This window comes from Sarcophilus harrisii, chromosome 4 (genome assembly GCF_902635505.1).
Source record: "Sarcophilus harrisii chromosome 4, mSarHar1.11, whole genome shotgun sequence".
Lineage (NCBI taxonomy): Eukaryota > Metazoa > Chordata > Mammalia > Dasyuromorphia > Dasyuridae > Sarcophilus > Sarcophilus harrisii.
In genome coordinates this window covers 289,966,750-289,980,747 of record NC_045429.1, presented here as the reverse complement: position 1 = coordinate 289,980,747, position 13,998 = coordinate 289,966,750, and the positions used below count along the sequence as shown (strand labels likewise).

The following is a 13,998-nucleotide window of genomic DNA, read 5'->3' as shown; positions in this document are numbered from 1 at the left end:
TCTTCAGCCCCGCCTCTTCCTGCTTAGGCCCTTCCCCACAGCCTCGCTTCTGTTTAGGGGCCCGCCCCGCCCCTTTATTCCCGACTCTTCCTATCTTCAAGGTTCAGACTATCTCACCTTCGTTTAACTCTAAACCCAGCAACACTTACTGTGTATGTATATTAATGCACCCTCTTCTTTTCCCCATGACATTCCATTATCGAAGGATCCAGAAACAAATTTAAAACATGTTTATTGAATGAAGAGATGATTTTAACTCCTCCTCTCTTCATAAATAAACCTTGTGCTCCAGAGTTTTTCTAGAGCAACGAAAGCAAGGGAATGTGGCTCCTCCACTCTATGCTCAATTTCAGGCCTTTTCCAGATTCAGAAGCTAAGCCTCATAAACCCAAATTCCTCTCCTCCGGGTTCCAAGGATGAGTAAATACTGCCATAGTTTTCCCTTAGTTATCTAAGCTCATCAGCAGGGCAGTTCCTCTCTTGACCCAGTGGTCTGATGGCATGCTTCCAGCTCGAAGATCAATGCCAATTACAAAGGAGGCTCGGTCAGCACAGCCTGCTCGGTTGGGATAGTAATAGCAGGGACAGGAATACATGCCTGAGGGAAAAAAAAGAAAGACTAAAATACCTAGATACCTGTGTTGGGGGCATGGTTGGGCCAGCTTAGGGAGAACTGATGGTAGGGACAAGACCATTGCAGGAAATGTTGGTCAGGATGGTTGGTAGGGAGATTTGGTGCAAGTTTAGGTCAGAGAGCTTGCATGCATACCCTTGGCACTCTTTTTTCGGCTCTCAGTAGGTTTGAAGTGTATGGTAGGGATAGGACAGACAAGTTGCATGGGTTCTGCCTCTGCTAAGCATGAATTCTTCTTATCCCAACCTGCACCCTCCAAGAATAGGCCACGAACCCAAACACCATCCTAGATAGAAACCAAAGGAACTGCCATAGTAAAAAAATAATACTCTTAACCTCACTTGCCCAGCTCCTCCCAATTCCTTAGATAAGGGGTTTCTTCTTTCCCACCCTATTTAGTTCTAATTCCAATTCCCTCTCCCCCTCAAGCCCAAGCATATCTGATCCCTACCTTGGGTGGATAAACTAAGTTGCTGTCATCCACAGTGGAAACAATGAACTCCCAAGAGAGGCTGTCAATGGAGACCTGGAGAAGAGTTAAAAGAGAGGTGGCCTCATGATCTATTTTCAGTAGCTGAATTCATTCATTCTCAACCCCCCCCCCCAATATGATCCTCTCTCTTCCCCACACCCCTGATCCCACACTAATAATCCCTTCTGGTGGTGGGAAGCTTGTGTTCCTGCCCTTTCTAAGGGACCTCACATTATTTTGACGGGCAGAAGCTTGCAGCACAGCAGTCAGGAAGCCTGTGGGAAAGGTAAACCCAGACAACCAGAAAAGCACAGGAGGTCGGGCTCTGCTAGCCCACGTTGCAAACTGTTCTACTCGAAGAGCAAGGTCCCGAGTCCAAGATGCTAGAGGCTTTTGAGAAGGATAGGCCTGGGGAAGGAGGTAGGTAGATTAAACCCAGGCAATCAGTCCCAATCCAACTCTATTCCTCAACTAAAATTGAGTATAGAGCTCCTGATCGAAAACTTCAATTAGTAGATAGAATCCTCACCTTCTCCCAGAGGTGGGGGACACGTGCATCAAAAATGCTGTTGAAAATCTCCTCCAGGCTGGTGGACATGACAACAAGACCATGAATACCCTTTTCCAGCTCTATTAGTGAGAACCTAGGGAGAAGTGTTGTTAGTGTGGGAGATCTTAACCTGGAATTTGGGAACTTAAAAAAAAAGTTGATAAATTTCTCAATATAGTTTCCTTTGTAATTCTATGTATTTTATTTGATGCATTTCAAAAACCTTCCGAAAATGCATTCATAGGCTTTATATACACAACACAAAAAATAGTCTAATGCCATTTTTTTTTTTACCCCAAGGGTGTAAAAGATTTTCCCCTTCTTACAAAATGGTTTCCATAAGCTTGTTGTATCTCTGGATCTCTTGTAGCAGGACCACATTAAGTGGGGAAGGGTCTGGTGCCAGAAGAGTTCGTGTTCCTTCATAGTCAATTGTCTCAGGTATCTTCTGTTTCACATCAGCTGCCAGCTCAAGGACCTGAGGAGACAGAGTTCAAGAGATTTCTCCAATACAAAGTTTTGTTTTGTTTTTTTAAATGTTCTCAACCCACATATATATCACATCTGTAAAATCTCTATCTTCACCTTGTCTTCCCGGCTCTGGGCCCCAGTTCCAATGGGTGTGATTTGGGGCTGCAGGGAGAGCAGGGTCTCGAAGAGAGTACGTGCTTCTGTGATCTGAGATGCTACATCTGCATTGGGGTGCTGGCCAAAGGCCTCAGGAGGGTCCATGCCAGGAAGCATGCTGATATACTCTTTATAAGAAGCTAGATTCCCATCCTTGGGGATGCAATAAGTTTCCAGTACAGAAAGCCTGGAAAGGGTGGGAATAGCACAAGGGTTACAACTCCATTTTTAGGCATATGAAGCTCCACTAAGCCTAAGTAAGCTTCAACCCTTTTTGATTTCAGACTCATTCTCCATTTCTTTTTTGTTGCTGTTTGTGACCCCATTTGAGATTTTTTTGGCAGAGATACTAGAGTGGTTTGCTATTTCCTTCTCTAATTCATTTTTAAAATGAAGAAATTGAAACAAATGGGGTTAAGGGATTTCCCTAGCGTCACATAGCTAGTAAATGGCTGAAACCAGATTTGAATTCAGAAAAGTTTTTTCTGACTCAAGCCCCATCCAACTAGCTGCCCCAATTTATATAGCTGCATCCTATTTACATTCCTATCACTTATTGTCCATACAATCAGACACTTAGAATTATCAAAGTTTAAGAACTAGAAGGCATCCTAGAGTCACCACCTACCCCAACCTCCTTATTTTATAGAGGATGAAATCAGGGTCTAAGAAGCAGCATGATTTGAAAGTCTGCATAGGTGATATTAATATGAACCTCCTTTGACTCCAAAGTCAGTATTCTTTTCCCTTTCTCAGGGGAATACCAAATCTGCTCCTAATGTTCCATCTTGTCTTCTGATCTCTTTAGCCAGATGGTCCTGTTCAAAACTTCTATCTTCATCACTGGCCCTGCATCAATGCTCCCAATCTCTGTTCCCACTGCCACAATTAAACCCTTACCTGAAAAAGGGAGTATTTAAACTCTGTTCACAGAAATAATCATTGATGTAGGTAATGAGAAGGCGCCGATCCCAGTCATCAGTGACATGTCCTCCATAATTGACACCAGCAATTAGGTACTTGAGGGCATCCCATGGTGTCTCCTCATACTCATCAAGGTATAAGCTCAAAAGATTTTCAGATACCTGTTAGGTTGAAGCCACATCTCAACCCAGAATTATAATTACTATGTTACTATAGTAACAGAAAGGGATTTTATTATAGGGTCTTTGGCAACCAAAATTCTGTTACAGGAGGGAAGGGGGGGGGGGTGTCTAGATGAGGATAAAGGGTAGGGGACGATCAGGAAGTAGTTTGGCTCTGACCTCAAAATCAGAGTCGTTGAAGCCATAAATGATGTTCCAGCCCAGCTGTAAAAACTTCTTACGTTCAAGCAGGACCGAGTGGAAGAAGCAAAGTGCAAAAAGTAGCTTCTTGTATTTGTTTGGCTTGCTGCATCGGGAAAACTGTGTTTCTGTCAACAAATGGTACAGCCGCTTCATGTTGGCTTTCAGACCCTGAAAGGAAGCAAGGTCTAAATTTGGGGTCAGAATACAGGGAGTCCCAAAGTGAAAGGGAGGGCAGTTTTGAACACCAATTGATGTCCTGGCTCTCTGCACCTTTTATATACATTTTCATCAGGCATCGTACTTTGCTGCCCCTTCTCAGCCCCACATTCATTCAATAAGTACATGCTTGGTACTGTTATGCCATTGTACTAGGTACTGAGGGGGGAATCCACCCAATTAATAAGAGGTGGTCTTTGACCTCAAAGTATTTACAATCTCCTGGAAGGAAAAAAGACATGTACATAAATAATAATAAAATAACACTTTAGAATATGATATAGATATCTACAAACTACTATGAAGCTTTTGCTTTGAACTTATTTATAGCTTAGTTCATACACCTGGCTCCATTTCCTTGAACTTTAAGAGGAAGATTAAATACACACAGAAGGGTTAGAGAAACATTCTAATAAGTCAGAGGTCAGGAATAGAACATGCTTCGTTGTACATACTTGAAGCCCCTCTGAGGAACTATGTATATTGTGAAACCACCTTCATATATAAAGACATATGAGGTGTTGGGCCTAGTAGAGCAAAGAGGCTGACCTAAATGAAGATTAAAAATCAATATATAAGTAGTAGTGATGAGGAACATCTTTTTGAGATGGGGGAGAGGAATGACAGTGATCTTAAAGGGAAGAGTCTGATTGTCAAGGATGCAGAGGGCAGAAATCTTCTGAAGTTCTTCATGAAATTGTATTTTTAGCCACTCCTTTGAGTTCAATCATTTATTAAATGTCTAGCCACTGTGCTAAGTGCTGAGGATTGTTGTTCAATCATTTCAGTTGTATCCAACTCTTCTTAATCCCATGTGGGGTTTTCTTGGCAAAAATATTAGAATGATTTGTCATTTTACAGATGAGGAAACTGAGGCAAAAAGGGTTAAGTGATTTGCCCAGGATCACACAATTAGTAAGTATCTCAGGCTAGATTTAAATTCAGAAGATGAGTCTTCTTCTAACTTCAGCACTCCATCCACTTCACCACATAGCTGCCCAGGTGCTGAGGATACGAATTTCCTAATTTAAAGCAGTTTATATTCCATCATTTTATGTTATCTAGAATTAGACTGCAGAACATTAATTCTAGTAGCTTCCAAAATTTAACAAATCCAACAAAAGAAAAAAATTAGAGACTTTTTACCAAAATGTTTGAAAAACTAAGATTTTAAAAACAGATTTTTGAATAGCAGACATTTTTAGACAGACTTTCATAATACTTGTACAAAAATTGGTCCAGCTACAACCGAATTAATCCAGAAATATTTAAAACCTCTTTTACAGATTAAATTAGATTGTAAAGAGCTCCCTCCACAAATACAGATTGGCAACTCTTCTCTAATTTAGTCTGAAAGATGCCTGAAGGCCTAAAAAGTTAATATATGAAGTGACACTGGAACTCTCACTCAGTAGCACAGGAGTGCAGGCAAGGGAAAAGTGACAAGATGGCAGAGTTTAACGTCACCACCATTAATTTTTTTTTAGCTTTCAATATCTTCTGATGTATGGCAGCTTATTTGTACCCTGTTAAGTGGATTTACAGAATATATTATCATTTTTAACCAAGCTAACACAACACATTCATACCCAGACTGCATTCTATACACATCTATACAAATGGCTTCAAAAGAATGCAAAGAACTTGCCAATTGAAGATAATACTAATATTTGAAATATAGATTTATGTCCACATCATTAATGCTGAATCTTATTCTAAATATATCTTTTTGCCATGAGTTATTAGATAGGTAAAGCCAATATGGTTAGTGAATCATTTTCAAATTAAGCAATAAATAAAACCCTCCATAATATTTTTTATAAGTAGTTATAGGATTCTCAATCCAGTACTTTACAAAATTTCACTGATCAATGATAAATGTTTAGAAATCTCTTGAAGTTTCTTAAAAGCAACCCTCTCTCCCCCCCCCCCCCCCCCCCCCCCCCCCCGCCAAAAAAAAGCCATAAATTATTGAAGAGACACTTGTCTTCCTCCTTTGGTAAGACAGCCGAAATAATACATGGAAAACAATATGAAAACAAACTAACTTGCATTTTTTTTTTAATCATTCAGGACTGTTGGAAGAAGGAAAAACCAGCCTTGCTGAAGCTCTATTGAAATAAACATTAGGACGGATTATCTCATGTGGAATGATTTCTTAATGCAGTTGGATAAAAGAACAGGTATTTCTAACACTTTTCAAACTATAGCATTTGCTAGAATCTGTTTTAATAATGAAATATGTTTTTTTTTTATTTCGTGAACTACTAAAGGAAGCAATAATGTGCCATTCTTAACAGTAATTGATTTTTTTAAAAAATGAAAAAAACTTAATGGAAAAACTAATGATAATACACACTGATGGTGCAGCTACTATAGAATAAAAGGATTCTCATGCAAGGCCCATAGAGCACCACATGTGAAATTCATTTACTGCATCATTTGTAGCCAAGCCATTGGAACAAAGGAGCTGGAGTCAGAGATGGAAAAAGTGTAACAGGATAGCATTGATATGGTTAAGTTATAAAAACAAGACTTTTAAATGGCAGAATATTTATAATAGTTGGTAATAAGATGAGGAATGACCATGAAAATTTTTGTGCCACACAGAAGTTTGTGAGCTGGTTAGATTATGGCAAAGTAACAGAAATGTTGACCTTTAAAGATGTTTTGCATTTTTCTTTTACAAAGGTTTTTCCGGCATTTTTTGTCAAAGCCTGAGCCGTTATTTGGGTAACTGGGGTCTTTGATTTTATCAAACATGCTACTGCCTTAATTTGTTTTTGTATGCTATGTACTTAATGTGTTCCATTGATCAACCTCTCTTCTTTTTAACAAAAAACAAACTGATTGGTGACTATTGCTTAGTTTAAAATCTGGTTCTGATGGATCACCTCTAACTTCTTTCTATCTTTTAAAAAAATTATCATCCTTGAAATTCTTGATCACTTGTTCCTCCTTTGTTATTTTTTCTAACTATATGCAATTAGTAACTTAGGTAGTATAATTTTTATTATATTGACATATCCACAAGCAATGATTATTTTTATAATCATTTAGGTCTGTAGATAATCATACTAATATTTTGTTATAACTGATTTATTAATATTTTATTTAAATTTCTGAATCAATGTTCTTTGCACATACTGATTTACAGTTTTCTTTATCTCCTTTTTCTCCCCTGGTTTAGGTATAAAGACACTATTTGTTTCTTAGAAATATCCTATTATTGCAAAGAATGATATTGGAATTAATCTTTGAATGTTTGATAGAATTCATAAATCCATCTGATCCTGGTTATTCCCCTTTTGGGAACCCACTTTGCCTTATTCAATTTCTTTTTCTGATAATTAGGTTATTTGAATAGTCCATTTCTTCTTTTGTTAGTCTAGATATTTTATACTTTTGTAATTATTCATCTGCTTATTCTAAGTTATAAGTTTTGTTAGCACATAATTGGGCAAAAGTTTCTGAAAATTTCCTTATTCTTCAGTTATTTTGAATTCTATTTTTCATTTTTATTTCCTTTATTTCCAAAGTATTCCTACTTTGATTTTCTTTTTTTAAATTAGATTAGCTAATTATACATTTTATTAGTTTTTAAAAAATAAAAAGCTTCTAGTGTTATCAATATAATAGTCTTTTGCTTACAATTTTATTAATATCTTCTTTAATTTCCATAACTTCTACTTCATACTGAGGTAAAGATTATTGATTTGTTGCTATTTGAGTTCTTTTGAAGTATGCCAAATTCAAAGATTTGGCTTTTTTTTTTTTTTTTTTTTTTTGGTTGATGAAATTGTTTATAGATAAATATTTTCCCTTCCAAACTTCTTTAGTTGCATCCCATAAATTTTGGTATACTGATTTATTACTGTCATTTTCTTTGATGAAATATTCCATTGTTTCTATAATTTATTTTTTGACTGACTAGTTATTTAGAATTCTTAGTTTCTGATTATTTTTAAGTTCTTTAAAGGGCCTTCATTAAATCTAATTTTTAAATGATATGTTTAGAATTTTGTATTTTTACATATTTTGGAAGTTCTCTATGCTTCAAAATATGATCAATTTTTATAAAAGTATAACAGAGAAATAGGTAAACTCTTTTTTATTCCCATTCAGTAATCATTAAAAGCAATTATTATTGCTAATTTTTCAAAAGTTCTATTCAGGTAATTTCTTTTTTTGTTTATCTTTTGATTAGATTTGTCTACATCTGAAAGAGATATGGTGAAATCATGCAATAATGAAGACCCAGTTCTTGGAACTTGTGCACATTTGCCCTGCCTGGGTTTTACAGGGAATGCACTATATTTCCATGTCTTATTTCAATCCAATACTTAAGAGACTTGATGAATCTTCCTCTGGCCAAAAGTGACTGAAGGGCTGGTATGGGGTGAAGAAGAGTTTTTTAATTGGTTCGGAGACATAAGGACTGAATGTGGAGCCAGAACTGAGCTATAATATAAAAGGACTAATTTGCTCCTTCCTTTGGCTATTTTTTGGGGCAGCTTTCTAGAGAATTCTTATGCCTTATCTCCTCACCCAGATATCATATGTTCCAGAAAATTCCCTGTTTCTACTGTGTTTATTTTTTTGATGATCTTAGATGAATTAGTACTTGGACAAAGAATGAACCATGTTATTCTCTCATGAGCTTGTTAAGGCCAAAAGAGACATCTGGAATTCTCAATAATAAGAGTGAGTAACAGCAGGAGCTGAGTTCATTGAAAAACCAGGGCTGAGGAATGATCCGTTTGACCCAGTTCAGCCTTGCTAATGCTGACTATCAAATCCTGTAAGAAGGTAGCTAGCCCAGTTGAACCAGACACTTTTTGACCTGCTATACTACACTTAGAAGTGAATTTGATAGGAACTACAAAAAGGAAAAAAAAAAAAAGGACTGTCAAAGCCAGGAGATATCCCTTGTCGACATGTGTTATCTATATGGGTGCTCCAGTATCTTTGTACTTCAAATGTGAGCCCACTCTACCCAAAGTAAGTGATACAGAAGGGAGAGAGTATCCCCAGTTTGAAAAGAGAAGATTTGTTTGTCATATTCTGTCCTTGCTTTACCTACTTAATAAATTCTTTTGTAAAAGCTATTTAATATCAACTGATTAACTGCCATGGCAGAGGGCAAGTATGCCACATGGGGGATCATGGGCAACCAAAAAAACCCCTCAGGGTTACCTATTTAACTCTTTAAGTTTTCCTCTAGGGACCCAATCTATCTAAGGGAGCAGAAGAATGAGCCCAGAGAAATATTAATAAATCAAAAGGGATTAAAACATTGACAGTGCTTAAGATAAATGGGAATCTATTTGGGAATCATGATCCCTTGGGAGATGGGGAAAAGATTGGATCAAGAGATGTTGCGAGCATTGAACTGTCTAGCTTGTCTATGTGTCACCAGAGCTTAGTTAGCATATAGTAAGTACTTAATAAATGCTTTCCATTCTTTCATTCCTACTACCTAAAGATCGGAGAAAAAATTATGCCTATTCCTCTGGGAAGGAAAGAATGTCAATAATCATGCAAGTACTGAACAACTACCTTCCTTTCCCAACTCTACCCCCCCAAAAAAACTGTATTTCCCACCCTCCTGTCTCCTCCAATACATACTTTGGGAGGCTCAGTAGTCATCTTGATGCTGACTTGCAGGATGGAGATGGGAAAGTCAGGATGGGGGCTGGAACTGAGCCACAAGCGAAAAGCTGAGTGTGGCTCCTCCACCTGCAGTTGCTCCACAAGCTTATCCAGTTGTGGCATCCAAGAAAGTGATAGGTGGCAGTTGGCCAGGAATACCCAGTGCCCTGCAGAACCAGATACCAGGTTCAAATCTCTCTTTCGGTGGATCTTCCTATTTTTATACTTTCCACTTAGTAGAGTTAAAATACCTGGACCACAGCCAAGATTCAGTCTAGGAGGGAAAGGTCTAAGATTGCTAATGATATGAATGATATGGGACATGACAGAGGTAAGGACTGGGTCTGGTTCAAAAATTCTGAGATGGAAAAGGGGAGAGGAGAGCTTTGTTTGGCAACTGCAGGATAATGAAATATCACTGACCTTGTTGTACACCATCACGGATGAGTCGAGCAGCAATGGGAGCTTGGCCCTGACCCAGAGACAAGGCGTGGAAACGCTGGCCCATGCCTATCTGCTCTGCTAGTTGTAGCAGAGCACTAGTAGGATCTACTCCGGGGGACAGGATAAAGATGAGTGGTGTACGTGGTGTTGAATCTTCCATTACCTATCCAGAATGCAGAGTAGAACTTCAGGTAATGGTTAAGCTAAAGAGGGAGTGCAGAGCATCATCTGGTCCAGAAAGGGGGAAGAGAGATTGGAACCACTGACCGATTTCATATTTAACACAGGAGGCTCAATGAATCGGGAACCTAGATTGGAGACGATGAAAGATGTAACACAGAAAGCCACTCGGTCTTGGCGAAGGGATCGAACAATTAGCATCCGCTGCATCTCATTGCAGGCATTTTCCCACTCACCTAGGAGTTGAAGCAGCATGGCACAGAGGTTAGGAAGATGAGCATGTACCTGAAGCATAAATGTTTATATAGGTAATATAGGGCCAGATACACAAATAAGGGTATGTGAAAAGAAAAGGAGGTGAGCAAGGAGACTAAAGGACCATGGTTCTTATACCAGGAAGCATCGCCTTCTCAGGTGCTGAGTGGGTGTACCACAGGTTCCAGTCACGAGGATATTGTTCAAAGGAATTCATAAGCCCATGAAAGTTAGCCAGTTTGTCCAACTCGGTAATGTTGTCCCAGTTGGCATCAGCCAACCAGCTTGTACAAGGATTGTCCATCTGATCTTCCCTATCCAAGACCTGAGAGGAAGATTGAAAAGAACAACAACTGTGGAGAGATGGTTAACAGTAAGTCAAAAAGTAATTTCTCAGGACTGAGATAAAGGTCCCGGCATTCTGTTGAGACAACTTCCCCTAGAACACTGGAAGAGTTAACAATAAATTTAGTTGAGGAATATAAGGTTCTAGAACCCTCTAGTGGTACATGGAGACAGCACAGTTCAAATTAAGTAGCAGAAAGCCAAGCACCCTCTGCCGGTCACCCAAGGACAGTTCTTGCTTTCTCCTGAGCACCTTGGTCAAGGCTATACACCCCTTAGTAGGGCAGACACTGTTAGTTTTGTATTTGTATCCTGCTTAATCAAATGAAGTGAATCAATACTACAGAAGTGTTTGTGCTGGCTTTATAATCCTGGGCAAATTGCTCAACCAAGATTACAGAATTATAAAATTGTGACTTGTAGACAACACTGATTTTTGATAGCGTCTACTTGCCATCAGTTGCCTATACCAATGAAGTCACAAGTCTAGTCCAAATCCTGACCTACCCTAGGCCCGCTTCAAAAAAACCCTAATAAGCAGTTGGGTTACAGTTAAATAAATGGGTAAAAGTAAACAGAAGACATAAGTGAACAAACTGTATGCCAATTTTCCAATGACAAAAAGAGGGTACAAAAGTTCTTGCTACAGCGCTTACTGACTTCATGAATCTTGTGCCAGGTGTCTACTCTTGCTCACCAAAACACAGGCCCACCAACCCTCTGAACATTTCCCCCCTAGCCAAGCCTCTAAAGCTCTGGCCCTGTCTTTCTAACTATACCTCCTAGCGTAGACACCCTATACTGATTCTACACTCTGTCTACACGTCTGTCACACTTACCACACCTCCTCGTAGAAAAAAGTTGTACTCATCCATGTTGAGTTTCCCAGAAGTCTCTAGGATTTTGGCGCACATTTGAAAACTGAAGAGCAACTTGTGGCGCTCAAAGAGTGTCCTAGAGGTGTATCTATGGAGAAACAGGAAGGAGAGTTTGAAGCTGAAGGTGGGGAGGAAAAGACTAAAAATCAGAATAGGTAATTAAGTGGAAGTTCAATACCTATCCAAATAAAATCTCAAAATTCCCAAGGTGGGACAGTACCTTTAAAACATTTAATAGAGCCCCTTCATTTCACAGATGAACTTTTCACAGAGAACATTTGCCCAAGGCCATTCCACCAGCTAATGAAATTATTGGGACTTAGAACCCAGTTTCTCTAACTTCCCATTTGGAGTTTTTTGCTTGTTTGCTTGCTTTTTAAAAAATATATACATTTTTATTATAGCTTTTTATATACAAAACATATGCATGGGTAATTTTTCAACTATGACCCTTGCAAAAATTTCTATTTCAATTTTTCTCCTCCTTCTCTCCACCCCCTCCCCTAGATGACAGGTAGTCCCATACATGTTAAATATGTTAAAGTATATGTTAAATACAATATATATATATATATATATATATATATATACATGTTTATATAGTTATCTTGCTGCACAAGAAAGATCAGATTTAGAAGAAGGTAAAAATAACCTGAGAAGAAAAAACAAAAATGCATTGCTTGGGTTTTTTTGAAAGGCAACTGGGGTTAAGTGACTTGCCCAGGATCACACAGCTAATAAGTGTTAAGCATCCAGATCCAGTACTCTATCCACTACACCTTCTAGCTGCCCCCTCACTCCCAATCAAGGGACTAAGTAGAGATCTAGCAGACCTGTAGACAGCATAGGTGTGGTATTCATTAAGGTAGTCAATGCGGTCCTCAAGTTTGTTGCTTCGGTGGCTCTTATCAATGCTGAGGATGAAGAGGCTGATGTAGGCATCCAAAGAGAACTGGTACATTGGGTCAATTCGACCCATATCGTTGAGTACAAAAAATAGTACTGAAGCACGCTGGGCACAGGGACGATATGCCTATAGGGGAAGCATCAGGGTTACATAGAGAGGGGCAAAGAGATGGAGATGAGGGAGGGGAAGTGCTGAAGGCAAACATCCTAATAGTTAGCAGTTGACCTAGGGAGCTCAAGAATTGTAGAGTATTAAAGTTAGAAAACCGCTTCATTCCAAACCTCACATTTTATAGATAAGAAAATGAGTCAGAGAAGAGAAGTGAGTTGCTCAAGATCAGACAAATAGTTACAAAGCCTGGACTAGAGTTCTGGCCTCCTGCCTTTTTGAGTATTTTGCACACCTCACGGGCTAAGTCAATATTGATCTCTGTAGTCTCACTGGTCTCCAGCTGCTCGGTCACTTCAATGGCTGTCACCTTGGAAGTCTGTAGGGTGTTGACCAGCTGTACATCATCTAACAGAGATCCTGTGGCTTCATTCAGCAACCTGAAGAGGAGACCAAAGAATACATGAGAGAAGGGGAAGAAGGAGCCTGATGACAACAGCTGGGCAGTGAGGATCCTTGAGCCCCATTAATTTCCTTCTGCCACAGATTTCCAGCAGCTTCCAGAAGGATCAGCTTTCCTGGCAGCAGATAGATAGCTCCAAACCCTGAAGCTGACGAGAGCTATCTTTGTAGGAATCTCCAATCAGGGACTGAGGAGAGGAAGATGAGTGGAAGAATGGGAAAGGAGACTGAAATGTTCAGCCATTTCTTAAGGTAGCTGGTTTATCCATCCCCAGAAGGTTGAACACAAGATGGATAGATATAAGAGTGTCTCTTGTATCAGGATGGTTTTAAGAGTCTCACCTGAGAATCTCATCCTCCAGTTCTTTGATTTTCCTCTTGCCAGCAGCAATATTGATAACCAATGAATCTTTCTGTTCCTCAAGCTCAGGCCGTTCCTTCCTCACTACAATGCCCAGTAGCTGGGCTTCAAGGCCCTGGGAGCACAAAGATTTAGGACAGGTATACTACTTGAACATTCCTTCACAAGATTCTCTCCATTTCATTTTTCATCTCTCCTCAACCTCTAAGGGTACACCTCCCAGACTTCTTCTCTTCCCTCAGTCAAGGAAGTGCCTTCTTCTAGACCCAAGCCTTACCTGTTCCTTGACAGCGAAATTGACAATGGTAGTTTTGGCTGAAGTCTCTGGACTGTAGTGAGGGTTGGACAGTTTAGTGGTGATATAGAAGCGAAAATCAGGATTGTAGTCCACCTCTTTTTCTCCCAGACGCATCAGCAGCTTGCCCCCTGAACCCATAGCAAGATTAACCCTGAGCTCCAGCTTCCCCTGGAAGTGACAGACCCACTCCCTAATGGCCCACCAATGAAAAGAAGAGGATAGGAAACCTGTGAGACTTCATAGTCAGGCCTAAATCCCAACCATGACTAACTGAAGAGATAAAAGAAGAAGTAAGAAAATTAGCTTCCTCTCCCTCTTGA

At 39.3% G+C, this 13,998-nt stretch overlaps 1 protein-coding gene across 1 annotated transcript in view; it reads right to left on the bottom strand.

Moving 5' to 3' along the window:
- Positions 1–153: 153 nt before the first annotated feature.
- The window catches only part of DNAH2 (dynein axonemal heavy chain 2), a 104,193-nt gene continuing 90,348 nt past the window's right edge, over positions 154–13,998 (bottom strand). The window contains exons 69-86 of the mRNA XM_031968634.1: positions 13,658–13,806; positions 13,362–13,495; positions 12,853–12,997; positions 12,376–12,575; positions 11,504–11,630; positions 10,458–10,644; positions 10,152–10,300; positions 9,864–10,047; positions 9,417–9,607; positions 3,549–3,740; positions 3,184–3,368; positions 2,242–2,470; positions 1,983–2,134; positions 1,636–1,750; positions 1,338–1,514; positions 1,086–1,160; positions 770–920; positions 154–598 (exon numbers count right to left, since the gene is read on the bottom strand). Of these exons, the coding sequence (XP_031824494.1) occupies positions 444–598; positions 770–920; positions 1,086–1,160; positions 1,338–1,514; positions 1,636–1,750; positions 1,983–2,134; positions 2,242–2,470; positions 3,184–3,368; positions 3,549–3,740; positions 9,417–9,607; positions 9,864–10,047; positions 10,152–10,300; positions 10,458–10,644; positions 11,504–11,630; positions 12,376–12,575; positions 12,853–12,997; positions 13,362–13,495; positions 13,658–13,806 (2,897 nt within the window). The 3' untranslated portion in view covers positions 154–443. The remainder of the gene's footprint in view (positions 599–769; positions 921–1,085; positions 1,161–1,337; positions 1,515–1,635; positions 1,751–1,982; positions 2,135–2,241; positions 2,471–3,183; positions 3,369–3,548; positions 3,741–9,416; positions 9,608–9,863; positions 10,048–10,151; positions 10,301–10,457; positions 10,645–11,503; positions 11,631–12,375; positions 12,576–12,852; positions 12,998–13,361; positions 13,496–13,657; positions 13,807–13,998) is intronic.